The sequence below is a fragment of the Chanos chanos genome, chromosome 14 (genome assembly GCF_902362185.1).
Source record: "Chanos chanos chromosome 14, fChaCha1.1, whole genome shotgun sequence".
NCBI lineage: Eukaryota > Metazoa > Chordata > Actinopteri > Gonorynchiformes > Chanidae > Chanos > Chanos chanos.
Window position 1 is genome coordinate 15783768 of NC_044508.1, and position 14382 is coordinate 15798149.

Here is a 14382-nt window from a genome sequence, read left to right on the forward strand (position 1 = left end):
TGATCAAGACACCATCCCTCAACAAGATCTCCAAATGTATCACAAGGAGTAGTCCGGAGCACTTGCAAAATTATCAGCCCGTTCCCGAGAGACGCTTTTCAAATCAAGTTGTGCGGAACATGATGAAAAAAATTGTGGAGGAAAGACTCTGTAATGTGGTGTATAATGTTGCTTGCTCCGAAATTGCCAGAGAATTATCCGACAGCGTTAAAACAGCAGCCAAACATCTGCTGAGTGAGCGTTATAAATTGGTTTGTTTTGTTGCAATAGGACAAGTGAAAGATAGTGATATCGCTTGTTCAAGCCGAAGTATGTGGTGCACAGCTGTCGATACATTTGCAGAGTACTTATTTAAAAACGCCTCCCTTTTTGCCTTGTGTATTCTTTACGCAGTTTACCAGGAGTAGGTGAAACTATGTGGACCATCAATGAATTAGTGTGGCTCCGAGTACTGTAGTGCGCTTACAGTCTTTCTGAGTGTAATGCTGCCCTCTGTTGTTCTTTTGTGATCTCGTTTCTACAAAATGGACAGTTATGGATTGTGCGTTGCAAATGCAATTATGTCGGCTGTATTGAGTTTTTTTTCGTTTTGTGTGTCGGGAGAAAAACAATATAGTGTTTTTAAATGATCAGTCAAGCAAGCACCGAAACAGAGGCTCTGCAATATATAAAAGTGCATTAGATTATATAGCTCCATGTGTTGTAAATTGTATTAAAAGAAAATCCGTTTTTCGAGTTGGAAATTATTTGTAGGCCTATTTATTGTAGAGAGGACACTGTTTGTCGTAAAATAGTAATTAACATCGATATTAGCTCAATCTATGCTAATTACTGCAAAACACGACTTTTAATAAATTCCCACCAAACCCAAAGTTCTGTGATGCAGTTTTTTCCGGTCATATTAGAGATTTGACTCATTGCAACCCGCGCTTTTCTAAATTAAATCAAGTGTAATCACAACATATGAGGAGAGTCGGAAAATCTCTGTATTTTGCACACACTCATAAAACGTAAGATGTCGTCACACTTAAACTTTATGGCTCTTACAACACTATCAATAGTCTATTCTTGAGTCTTCTCAGAGTAGGTGTATATAGACAGCTGCTTTTGCGCCAACTATGGCATGTGACCGCTGCTATTCCCAGTATTCTTCTCGCGCTATAATTAGACCTCGCATAGAGTACCGTTTCACATGGGACAACCACCGACTGACCCAGACTGGATAATTAGTTACAAAGCAAACGGGACTATTCTGTCAACCTAACACAAGCATACTCGGTTTGTTAAGGGAATTCTGTAGTTGCTATAGTGCCTACAACAGCACTTACAGCTACTCTGATATGCATGCCCAGGGCCAGAGCGACAGATGACCATTTGACCTGATGAGAGCGGTGAGCGATGACATTTGTTTTTTCAACAGCCTCTGAGATCGTGTGCATTTCCTGAAAATTATGGTCTCTTCATGTGCTTTATTACACTACAATTTCACATAAAGCACAAGTTATCTCACTTTGTCAGTAAAAGTGTTCCAGTGTTATTAGGGTTGTTCAAGTGTTATGAAGATGGTAAAAAAAAAACTTTGTGTGTAAAAAATAATTATGTAAAAAAAATCAAATTCATCTGTTGATGAATAAACACTATCTGTTTGATTATTTAAACCTAATGGTAATTTGAGGTCAAATTCAGCGGTTTCCCCTGTGTCCTGTGTGCTCAGGGCTAATTGGCTATCTGAGTGCAGATGACATAATGACAGGGGTTGGAGTGTGTTTTGGGACAGTGAACTCCATCAAAGCTCTATGGGAGACCAGGATTAAAAAAAGCAAGGATGATTTGAAGAGGCAAAAGGAACTGACGGAGAAAGCTACCGTGGGTAGGTACGTGGCTCTGAGCGGTTGTAAGACTCAGTTGTGATAGACGTATATTCTGTTCCTAGAAGTTTTTCCCCCTTGTGTTTTTACATAATAACTCTGGGGAAGTTTCGTTACCGAAGCCCGTTATGGTTTTATGCTTCATGTCCTTTTAACCCAGGTTGGCAGGTGCTTGGGAGGATCGGATTACCTTGACCAAATTAAAAGAAAAAGTTGTGACGGAGGACGGAAGGGTCATTCTTCGGATCGAAAAGGAAGAATGGAAGGTACACCGCAAAATCACGATTCTCAAATGTCGTGGATCTTTGAAACGTATCTCACTGTGGTTGTACTTTAGATTTAAAAAAAACGATGTTGGAAGTAAGGTGACTTGTTAAAAGTCAGTAACTTTCCCTCTCATTTTTGTTGTTGTTGTTATTGTTATCATCACAGTCTCTGCCTCCGGTTTTGGTACAGCTGTCCCAGGTTCAGGAATGGCAGCTACATCGGATAGGATTACAAAAAATCCCACGTTTCATTGGCAGTTTTGAAAACCTCATTGTGCTGGATTTGTCTCGCAATTCAATCACAGAGATTCCCAAAGAGATCGGTCAGTAAGTTCTTAACCAGTCCCACCAGTGGTTAATGGACTGCAGACAGTATTGACGAGCCCATGTCCTGTTTGACAATACTCTCTTCCCACTGACAGAACATTTCAGGAGACATACTTACTCAGATTGGCTAACGTGACAGGATGACTGAAACTGTGGTTCTCTCATCAGGAAAACTGACAAAACTCAGAGAGCTGATGGTGAGTTATAACAGGCTAAACTGTGTGCCGGAAGAACTGGGCTCTTGTGAAAGCTTGGAAAAACTGGAACTGGCAATGAACAGAGATCTGGATGAGCTTCCTGAACAGGTACCTCCAAGTTCTACATGTCACCCACCGAAAGATTATAGTTTGTGAATTCAGAAAAGTTTGAAGCCTGTTGTCTCTTCAGCTTAGCAATCTAAAGAAGCTGTACCACTTAGATCTCTCAATGAACCAGTTCACCACCATCCCAGACTGTGTTGTCAGTCTCCCTGCGCTAGAATGGCTAGATATGGGTGGCAACAGGGTGGAATACTTGCCAGAGGACATCCACAGGTACAAAATCAAATACAGAGCAAATCCAGGACCATGAATTCATAACTACATACAGAATGACTTGGCAGCATTTTATCATGTTGAATGTAATTGAGAAGTTAATTTTTCAGACTTTGTTGTACGCCTTTCATGCAGTTCTCCTATTCTGTGCGTGTGTTGTGCTAGGATGGAAAATCTGCATACTTTGTGGCTACAGAGAAACGAGTTGGAGTACCTGCCAGACAATATTAGCCGAATGCAGAGTCTGGACACGCTAGTTCTCAGCAGTAACAAACTGCGAGACATTCCTCCACTGATGGAGGGTATGAGCAATCTTAGGTAATGATTTTGATCATAGTGTGGGCAATAATAATAAGAAGAATGATAATAATCATCATCATCATAATAACAAACAATACAATGCTCTTTTATTACTTGATAAAACAAGATTTCAACATAAAAAAAAAAACAAAAAACAAAAAAACTGATGTTGTGGTGGACTCTGATGCATGATCTTTTGGCAGATTTGTAAATTTCAGAGACAACCCCCTGACATATGATGTGTCTCTGCCGGATTCGCAAACAGAAGTTGATGAGGAAGAAGATACCAGAGAGATGTTCGGCAAAGAGTTCATGCACTATTACATCAACGAATCACGAAAAAGAGGTTATGCAGTACTCAATATGCACTGTGTCCATAGATGGTAGTGGTAATAGCAGTAGTAGTAGTAAGAACAAAAACCTGCAACAAATAAAATGTAGATTTTGAACGGAACCTGGAAAAACTGATTGATTATAATTTGACTTGAAATGTGTATTTCAGACTCAAAAACATATACGTCAGTCCTAAATGTTACCGTGGATGGAGTGATAGAGATGGAACCATCTGAGTGACTCGGTCCTGCATGCCGGCTGCTGTGTGTTCTCCTCCTCTCTGCCTTTCCTCTGTGAGATGGCCGTGGTCTATGCTTCCTCTGTGTGTGCAGCAGTCCTCAAAGTCCTGTCTTCCACGTCCTGTTACTCTCTACTGAAGAGTCTTGAGTCCTGTGTATTGTCGGTTGGAATATTTGTCTACTGTTTTCCTATAAAGTCTTGTCATTCACTGTTGGCTTGATTTATGGCACATGAGTGTTCCACATACAAAAAAAAAAAAAAGTTTCCCAATGTAAAATATAAAATTCAAAATAATCATTAAAAAAAAATGTGCACTCATGTTTCTGCCATGTCATGTCCATGTACTGTACTGTGTTGTTGTGTTTGCTTCCAAAAACGCCCAATTGAAATGTCTCATTTCAAGGTTGACATGACCTAGGAACCGCTGTTAGCAGCACATTTTCCAGGGACACGTCTCTGCTGGTGTAGTAACACAGGCTGGAGTCGAATCCTTTTTTCTGCAGGTAGTGAACTCTGCCCTGGTTGATCAACAGCTTGCACAGTCGTCCTATATGCTCTCTTTCCTCTGCAGAAACCAAGCTAGAGGGTTTAGACACACAGTAACAGCAATTAGCAGGGACAAGAAAAAAGAAAACCTTAGACAAACTTTATTAAACAGTGAGTTGGGGTTGATCTTTCAGCTTTAAGGCTGAACACTCACCCATTCAGACTATCTGGTATGGCTTCAGCACGGCCTTCGTGTTCCTCCTCTTCGTCGGGTTCGTCTTTCGTGTCTTGCGGCGAAGTCGCGGAGTCACTGCCCACTTTAGTCATGCCACACGTGGCCCAGCTTGACATGCGCTGAAAAGCTACAAACTCTGCCTGCCCAAGACCTCTCTGCCTGAAGAAGTCTTTTCCCACGTAATGCCTCCACTCACAGCGATGATGGCAACACAAAGCGATGGATATTCCAGATACCTGCAACTCTTGATCCGTGTCGTTTTCTCTTGCTGGAGGACTTTGCGCCTTCTCTTCTTCCTCACCTGTCCCCTCATGCTCCTGCTCTAGCCTCATTCGTTTGCTGGGGGGCTGATCTCGTTGGTTCCTGCTACTGTGCAGCAGTAGACACCTCAGGGCTAAATCTATTGAATGACAGAGAAAGAGAGACGGTGCTTTGAATAAAGAGATTTTGTGTGGAGGTTCAACTCTGTGATGAATCTTTTTATATTCGTACCTGTTGCTGCACCACACAGATGCTTGCCCACCCCAACAACAGGGAGTCCTTTTTCTTTTAGGAAGGGCACTCTCTCTAAAATATCAGAAACTGTGAGTCAAACCTTCAACATTCCACTTATAATGTATACTGACCACAAAGAAATATGGAACAATTTGCGAATGTGATAAGTCTTGCATGTATGATATCTTCTATGGATACAGGTAACAGTTCAGTTTTTATTGTAATAGTTGTGATTAGAATGATATCCTTACTTACTTAAATCAAGGTGCTGAATATCAACTTGTAGCCTATCAAATGTGGAGTCTGTATTCTTATGTTTGCCGTCAACCTGAATGGTTATGAGCGTGGGAAAAAAAACAAGCATTAAATAGGAACATTTGTGTTAGAAGAACGTTCTATATTTCTTGATGCTCACTTAAAGCTGATAGTGTCACACCTTAAAACGAGTACTGGATCTTTCCACAAGCAAAAAATGAACATTCTTCGCTGCCTGAAGAGCAACATGGATCCAGTGAGACAGCTTGCCTTTTCCAGCCCCAAATTCAATGAAACATCTGTCGGGTCCAAGGAGTTTCAAGGCTTCCATGTTCCCAAGGATAGATGCCTGTTGCCAAAATGAGACGTTAAATTCACGTTCCGTTTGATGAGGACATATTTTCTTTAAATATGTTTTAAATTACCTGTTGCTTGAGGTGTTTGAAAGCAAACTCCCCATTTTTTGGATCACTGAGTGCTTCGTTTAATGATGGATGAGATAGTTTATTTTCCACATGTTTGGTTTTAAGCCCTAAGGACATGAGTTGTTGTCAGTGAACAAAATTATAAACAGATTATCTAACAGAGACTTAAGACTTCAGACACAGTCAGAAAAGAATTTTTGCATCAACGTATTTTCTAATGGGAGGGGGAAGCATATCATGCATACATCTTGAAACACATTCAGTAACACTTGATTGATTTAAGTGTTAATTACTGCGGGCATACGTTATCGAGGTATTGGGTTCAGTTGTAGGATAGTGCATGCCATATGAAAAGAATGGTTGTGTTCATCATTGTTTACCCTGTAAAGCATTCTTCAGTCTCTGAATAAGAACATTCATCTCCTCTTTGGTTCGATCAGCAATTGGTACCTGCAGGGATTCAAGTCACTCAATATATCTGCTGTTAAAACCTGAGAGGGACAAAATAAAAGCCCTTAAAGTGGTGCCGGAAATTACCTCTTCAATCAGCGACTCCTCGGCATTCAGGGCACCGGCATTGATATCCCTCACAAAATAAACCTATATTCAAAAGTAAGACAAACAGCATCACAGAACAGCAAAACACTTAAAGGATCAGTGAAAACTCCCTTGAATAATACTCTCTGAATTTGGTCTTGTAGTGGAACATCAAAAACAACAACAACAAAAAACATCTTTCAAAAGAAAGAACAAAACTCCGAAGTGCTCATTTCTATTGTTGGCCAAATAAGGCTAGTCAAGAAATTTGTAGACACTTACAGGTTTGGGTTTCTCCTTTGAGTTACATTTCTTCATGTGTTTCGCTAGATTATCTTCAAATACAGTGCTGTCGAGATGGAACATTTTAAATACATATTAAAGAGACATATTCCAAGCACAGATAAACTTCTGTTTAACATTTCCCCACTGAACACCACAACATTACATACTACAAAGACTGACATGACAAGCTATGATACTGGAAAGCTATTCTTATGTACAGTTTCACATCTAAGTAACAATATTTCAAGGCATTTGTGAGCTTACTGTTTGGGGTCCAGAGGGCAAGGTATTCTTTTTCTCTCACTCTCTTTATCCTGGTGGGTGTGAAAACTAGGCTGTAAGTATTAGGCAGACTACATATAAATGCAGTATAATTATAATTTATATTATTTAAATGGTAATGAATGAGAACTCGATCACTGAAAACTTCAGTGACTCGCATGTGGACAGGTCATAGTCTTAATAATACAGACATTCAGCACCATCAGATGCTATTATTTTCAAACGTACCGCAGTTGCATGTTCACCACAAAAGGTTTTCCCATTTCCAACGACCATTTTGCAGTAACGTTTCTTTTTGGCCACGTAAAACGCACATCTTCCAGGCAGAGGAGCTTGCACGCCATCCGCTGTGGAGTCCTCCATCTTTGAAGTACCTCTGTAAATAATCACGTCACAAGCGTAATCAAGGGCATCAACTGTACACAGTGCAGTTGCAAAATGTACGCATTCACAAACCCACAACCAACAAAATGCATCTAGTAAGGTACAATGTCCATAACAAGATGTTTTAGCATGTGTAATTACTGCAATGAACAAAAGACCATCTTTGTAGGGTAATTACTGTTACGAACTATTGAACGTTTAATCGGGTTTAATTTAATGGATGCCACATCCCAAAGAAGATTACCTGAGAAGTTATTTATTAATATTTGACATACTATTTCAGATACCATAACACAGTTATGCTAAATAAGATTTCACTGCCTCGATAAACAGGTATTAAGTGCGTGTCTAACCCCATAACAAAGTTGTGCCTCGAACACTGCTAGACAGCAGTAGGACGCGGCCGGTTGCTACGGCAACGAGTTCTGCGAGACAATCCTCGACAGTGCAAAGAGAGCAATTTCTCTGAGGTGGGACTAGGATGAGTCGATCGATTAAATGACGTGTATGTTAGTACTGTAGTGTTCTCTCGCAATTAAACAAAGTGTATTAATTACGTTAGTAGGACTTCGTCGCTGTAAAGACACCATGACATGCTCGAGTGTCTTTTTATGCTTGACGTAACGTACGGGCTTCCGTCCACAACGGTTGTACGCGGGAGAGAAGCGCCAAACTCGAACTTGCTCAGCAAAGCTTTGGCTAGTGGCTCTCGACAAACGAAGAAAATAACTCAGGAATATTTGTTTTTTTCGTCTGTTGGTTTTGAACATGAAATAATCATGACGGAATTACTTTTTAACAAGAAGTTACAGGTTCAAGTGAAGTGTAAAGACTGTGACGACAGGTATACCTCCAGTTTGTTTACTAGCAACCTCTGTTAGCATGCAGGGCCAAGGGTTTGCCTTACGTTAGAAACAACGGTACTGCGCTACCTTTGCTGACTAGCAGTTTAGCTTAAGCGCTAATCCAGTCTTGTGTGTCTGTGGCCTCTTGTAATTCGATATTCATGCAGCTATTCCTGTTTCTTTAGAGGTTTTTTTTCAGTTGGTGTTCATCAATATCCAGTGTTGTTTACCTCAACGTAATCAGTACAACATGCAGTTCATGTATTACAATTTATCTTGCAGACGTGCAAATATCCGGATCAGTATTGAACTTCAGTTCACAACAAATCCGATTCACAAAAGAGTGAGTACCTGAGTTTCAGTCGCTAGAAGATTTTTAACAACTATCTTAATTTCATATTGCAATTTATAACCTGGACAAGGATGCCAAAGTATCTAAAATGCTTCCCAGCAATGATGCACTTAATTATGTATTTATTAAAGGATTTCTTTCGTGTTATCTACGTTAGCATAATTTAAGCAAAGAGAACTGACTACGTGTCACTCCTCTGACATACTGTCCGCATGGTTGTGCTTTATAGGATCTTGTCGTCAGACTGACCGATGACTCTGATCTGTTCTTTTTGTATAACCTCGTCATATCAGAAGAGGATTTCCAAAGGTATTTATATTTGTTTTCGTGAAGAGACCATTCAGTAAACTGATGTATGGTGTCAGCCCGTTAAAAAGGGATTGATCAGTATGTGTGTGTTTAGATATACTGTATGTGCACTGAATGTACTACCTTTAATGGAAACACTGAGCACAGAATTCTGTCTGTATTAAGCACTTTGTGTCTTTATGCCGACAGCTTGAAAATCCAACAGGGTCTTTTGATAGACTTTACATCCTTTCCTCAGAAGTTCATCGACTTACTAAACCAGTGTATCTCAGAGCAGGAGAAAGACAATCCAAGGTGGGGATGTTCTTGTAAAATTTTCCATATACTCCTTTTACAACACTGCTGTTTTGATTCATTGGGAATACCGACAGCTCTTTATCTTCTTTTTTTTTTGTGTGTGTGTGTGCAGATTCTTGCTGCAGCTCTCTTCTCCCTCACCAGCACTGGACCACAGCCCTTCTAATCTCAATATTGTAGAAACAAACGCTTTCAAACACCTCACACATTTGTCTCTGAAGCTCCTGCCTGGCTCCGATGTTGAGATTAAAAAATACCTGGCCGCCTGCCTGTCCGCTCTGAAGGTTGGTGGAGAAGATGAAGCTTTTGGTTGTGTTTGCTGTGTGACAGGGATGCATTCTAATTACTGTATTGTCACAGCGTCATTGTTGAAACTCTGTTTCTTTTCACTTTGATATTTTTAGTTTAAGTGCAGTGTTGAACAACCGAATGTTGTTGTTGTTATAGGAGGAAAAGCAACTACTGGAGCAGAAGCTTAAGAAGACGGAAGAAGATCTAACAAGGCAGCTAAGCTATGCACAACAGGTATAGAGAGTGACGTATGTGACATAATGATTGAGAGAATGAGACAAAGGCGTAATGGTTCCTTCAATGTTCTCTTATAAAGACCCTCTCAGAGAAAAGCAGGGAGCTGGACAAACTACGGTCAGAGTGGACTTCACATACAACTGCTTTGGCCAGCAGACACACGCAAGATCTCACAGCAGAGCGTGAAAAGGCTCTTGAGGTAACACACGTGGCCCTTTAAGCAGTAACCCCATTACCACCCGTGGCACGTTTCAGATGGTCTAGTCTGAAGTCATGTGTGCCAACAAAAATTCTGTCTTATCACATGGTGTTGTTGTTTTTAAAATCGCCAAGAGTTGTTTGGGACATTCCATTTTATGCAGATTCAAACCAAACTCCAGCAGCAGAACGAGCAGTTGCGTCAGGAGCTGGAGTCTGCCCACCTGCGCAGCACTCAGCAGTTACAGGCCAGACTGTCAGAGCTGGAAATCTCTAACAGAGAGCTGACGGAGAAGAAGTATAAAACTGACTCCACCATCAGAGACCTGAAAGCCAAACTGGTCGGGTTGGAAGAGGTCAGTGGAGCCGTTAATTATGAGTTTAACTTCCGTGATGTGATACAGACCGTGGTTTATCTAGGAATTTGGGTTTGTGGTAACAAAAGAAACATAGGCATGGTCATGTCAATATGTGATCAGAAAAGCAGGTTTTGTTTTGGCTGCTCTGATGATGTAATATCTCTGTCTTGTGGTTTGGGTGTAGGAGTCTCAGAGGGCAAAACAGCAGGTGCTTTCTCTTAGGAGAGAGAACGGCACACTTGACACAGAGTGCCATGAGAAAGAGAGACTTATCAACCAGTTACAGACACGTGTGGCTGTTTTAGAACAGGAAATCAAAGATAAAGACCAGCTAGTACACCGGACAAAAGAAGTGCTTGAAGCCACTCAAGAGCAGAAGGTGCGTCATCTAGATTGAAAATGAGAGAGCTCTTTATACGAGTCTGGGTGATTTTCATGGTTCTCACTCTCACACTTTTTTCCCCCCTTCTTTTTTTTTTTTTTTTTGTTAAACAGAATTCTGTTGAAGGAAGTGCTGAAAGCAAACAGCTTCAGATTGGAAAGTTGGAGGCCACAGTCAAATCCTTGTCTGAAGAGCTTATCAAGGTAAATGTCTGAGTGGAAATGTAGATTAACAGATTTCTGCTCCATTTGGGACAGAAAACCTTTAGCATTGGAGACTGATGCGACATGGATCAGCTCATTGATCCAGTGTGTGTGAAATACGAGTATCGTGTCTGCTCTCAGGCCAATGCCATCATTAAGAAACTGCAGGGGGACATGAAGGCCCTGGTGGGGAAGATTAAAGTGAAGAATACAGTGACCGTGTCCCAGGAGAAGGTGCTCCAGGAGACAACAGACCGACTGCAGAAAGAACAGAAAGAACTCCAAGACACTCGGCAACAGCTCCGACAAAAAGAAGAGGAGGTTCTGTATCTTGTATATTCTTTCTTTCTTTCTTTCTTTCTTTCTTTCTTTCTTTCTTTCTTTCTTTCTTTCTTTCTCTTGCTCTCTCCCATTTTCTTTTTCTTCCTCTTTTTCTATTGCCCTCTCTCTCAGTTTAATTTATCCCCTATTTCTCTTCACAGGTGTCAAAACTGAAGGAGCAGTTAGAGGCCACTGCACAGAAATTAGATGAAAGCCGGGAGGTGTTGAAAACAAATGAGAATGGTACATGAAGTTTCATGCCTTTTTTTGATTCAGTGATTTATGCTTGCTTAGGGCGTTTTCGCACCTATAGTTCGTTTGCTCTGGTGCGAATCAGTTGATGAATTTGTGAACTTGGGGAGTTTTCCCCTTCGTTAGGTTTCTTTTCACACAGAGGAAAAACCAAGCGAATCAAAATGCATCGCTACAAATCACGGGAGAACGTTCGCTCTGCTTATTGGTCAGATGTGTCTGGGGCGGGAGCAAGAAAGTCAATATGGGAAGAAGGTCCTGTGTTCTGGACCAGTGCATATTTCTGTGAGAGAAACTTTGCTATGCAATTTAACAGGGAGCAACAGCAGAGTTTGCATTTGCTCATAACTGTGGTAATTATCTGGACAATATACCAGGCAAAACTAAACCAGCAGAATGCCAGATGCACTTTGAGGAAATGTCTTGAAAATACTGCACTGCTTCACACTTGGCAAAGAAGATGTGCGGTTTAGCTCAAATGTGCGGAGTACACCTGGTACTTGAGTCGGATCGAAGCCGGATCACCTTCCCACCACAAAAGAACCACTCCGGAGTTTGTTTGGGACGGGGCCGAGACCATCTCCTCTCAAGGGTCTGGGTGCGGTTGTTTTGGTCTGCACCCAAGTGCGATTACTGTGTTCACGCCTGCCCAAATGAATCGCACCAAGGGGGCAAACGAACCAGAGTCCGATTTAAACAGACTAAAGAGAACGTGTGAAAACACCCTTAGTTTGTGACTTTTTAAAATTCTCTTATCTTCATGCCTTTGAGTGCCACTTGCATTTGTTCTTTATGTTGCAGTTATAAATTGGCTGAACAAGCAGCTGAATGAGAACCAGTTGTCTAGGAAGCAGGAGGCTGTGGGCGTGTTTGAGACACCCCCAGCGCACTCTACTGGTGCAGGACTGAGAATGGGTGGAGCCTCCCATAATATGGTATGCTTTTGCTTTGTTTGGCACCAACTCTAAATGCCTCAAATAAGAAGGATTTTATGGGTTTGTTAGAGGAAAAAACAGAACAATAAAGTCCAGCCACTTTGCAGATGTGCTCAGTTGCAGTTGGCTGTGGATTCCTAATTGTTGACCAGTGTAGATGTGTGAATGCCTCTGATTTGCTTTTATTGATTTTATCATTTTAATCTAATGTTTGTGTGTGTGTGTGTGAGAGAGGGGGAGGGAGGGATATTTTACTGTCTTCTGGATTGAGTTGTGTATTCAGTTTTAATTACTGGTCTGAAATCTCGTGTTGTCCTGTCTTTGTGCTCCACTTGAGTTATAACAAAGCTTTTCCCTCGTCTTTGGGACAGGGCTACCCCGTAACCTCCACACTGAACTCCAAGTGTTCCTACCCTCTGTCCTGTGTCAGCACAGGGCCCCGCTCTGTTTTAGCACTGCACAACCAGCCCCCCGGACCAAAGGCACGTCTTCTCCTTTGTCCCTCTTTGCTTTCTTTCTTTCTGTCTGTTTTCCTTGCCTCCCTTACTCTCTGGAAGGGCTGGGTAGTATAGCCGGGAGTACATAGTGGGTATCATTTGGAAGATAATGGCATATCAAAGATGATAAAGTTGTTTTTCTGCTCAGGGTCACCACCCTCCATTTCCACATTATTAGAAAAGAAACCGACTCTTTTTTTTTTTTCCACACAGTGTTGATGTGTAATCAGTTGATTGTGTTGGGTGTCATACAGAGATGCTTTCTGAAGTGGTTTGGTTTGTGTGACTAGGTCCACTTTAACCCCACAAGCACCAAACCTACTGTGTCTCCTGTGCAGGCCAAGGATGGAAGCCCCACAGTACAGAATGGCCAACTCTTCAACAAAGAGAAGTGAGTCTCATTTTCTATGGCTTTGACTGAGGCATGTAGAATTTCTTCTGCTAACCTACTTAATGTCTTACCTTTGATCTCAAATTCCATTTTATGTGTTCAGTGGAGAACCCCCTGGATTGGAGTCCAAGTACTTTGAGAGACGTGATGATAGCATTCCGTTGTGTGGCCTTCTACCCAGTATGAATCTCAACAAAGGTAAAAACTAACCAATTTCTCTCTTTTTCTTATGGCTGCGACATATCTGAACATGAACTAATGAGAAACCGACGTCCTGTGTCTGCAGAAATGCCCAAACCCTCGCTGGCCGTGTCTTACGCAAAGTCTGGACCCCAGTCTGCTACATCTGCTTACTTCCCCTGATGACAGACACCCTGCCCTGAAACATCCCAAAAATTCATATTTGGAATACTCAGAACCTGCTCCAGTGTGCGCTGTCTGGTGCCTTCATTTGACCTGAGCCTGTGGGAGCAACGGATTGCAAAGTCCTGCTACAGACATCACCTGTCTGTAACCCCCCCCCCCCCCCCCCCCCAAGTTGTGTTGCATTTTTGTGATGTTTTCGAGATTATTTATTAAACCAGTGTTTTTAACCACTCAATCATTTACAAAAAATGTTTACTCAAACAAATTCTCTGGTTGCTGTGAAAGAGCCATTAACACTGTGTGTGTGTGAGTGTGAGCAATCATCAGACAACTACAGCTGTGCCTAAATGAGGTTATCTCAGAATGAAGGATTTCAGAAGCAATGTATTTCAATGTCAGACCTGTGCCTAAAACACAACATGTCTTGGGAGTCTTAATCTGGCAGCAGGCAACCTATTTGTTTGGTTATGTTTGACACAGAATTTCCTTCACAAGAGCTGCCTTAAACCTTGTTTATAACCCAAAACAAGACCATTGTCAGTTTACAAAAAGTCTAATTCTTGCAAGGGAATGAGGGTTGACCAGTGGAAATGATTTGCTGAAGGACACATGGTTACTCCTCTACCTCAGATTGACTATGAAATGTGGCTGTGTGGTTTGCTGTGTAAAATTGTACATTATTTCTGTATGAGAGAAATTGTTTTGATTGAGTGTGTGTGTGTGTATATATTGTTATTTAGAGAGCACTGAAATCTAGTAAACTTTTTAAATAAAACTATAACTTGTCTTAAATGTCTCATTTGACCTTGTATATTGATACTCATCTGCAAGTAAGACAGTATTATAATGTAGTTTTTGTTACTTGTTTTCTTCATAGAGAAGAGAGTTTGAAAGAG

At 41.3% G+C, this 14382-nt stretch overlaps 3 protein-coding genes across 3 annotated transcripts; 2 read left to right on the plus strand and 1 right to left on the minus strand.

The window, feature by feature from the left end:
* The first annotated feature begins 1746 nt into the window (after positions 1-1746).
* On the plus strand, positions 1747-3867 carry lrrc39 (leucine rich repeat containing 39). Its single transcript, XM_030791110.1, has 8 exons — positions 1747-1874; positions 2029-2134; positions 2301-2457; positions 2630-2766; positions 2849-2994; positions 3160-3312; positions 3498-3640; positions 3797-3867. The coding sequence occupies exons 1-8, from the start codon at positions 1747-1749 to the stop codon at positions 3865-3867; spliced, it is 1041 nt and encodes a 346-aa protein (XP_030646970.1).
* A 398-nt stretch (positions 3868-4265) lies between these two features.
* trmt13 (tRNA methyltransferase 13) lies at positions 4266-7230 on the minus strand. The gene is made up of 11 exons (XM_030791111.1): positions 7096-7230; positions 6850-6899; positions 6583-6649; positions 6301-6363; positions 6144-6213; positions 5764-5870; positions 5520-5687; positions 5339-5411; positions 5081-5155; positions 4568-4988; positions 4266-4446 (listed from the first exon to the last, which is right to left on the minus strand). Exons 1-11 carry the CDS (start codon positions 7228-7230, stop codon positions 4266-4268), a joined length of 1410 nt encoding a protein of 469 aa, XP_030646971.1.
* An 800-nt stretch (positions 7231-8030) lies between these two features.
* sass6 (SAS-6 centriolar assembly protein) lies at positions 8031-13483 on the plus strand. Its single transcript, XM_030791112.1, has 17 exons — positions 8031-8095; positions 8379-8439; positions 8678-8757; positions 8947-9051; positions 9167-9338; positions 9502-9579; positions 9662-9781; positions 9945-10136; positions 10324-10518; positions 10635-10724; positions 10866-11045; positions 11207-11288; positions 12099-12252; positions 12570-12714; positions 13020-13120; positions 13224-13318; positions 13407-13483. Exons 1-17 carry the CDS (start codon positions 8031-8033, stop codon positions 13481-13483), a joined length of 1992 nt encoding a protein of 663 aa, XP_030646972.1.
* Positions 13484-14382: the final 899 nt, after the last annotated feature.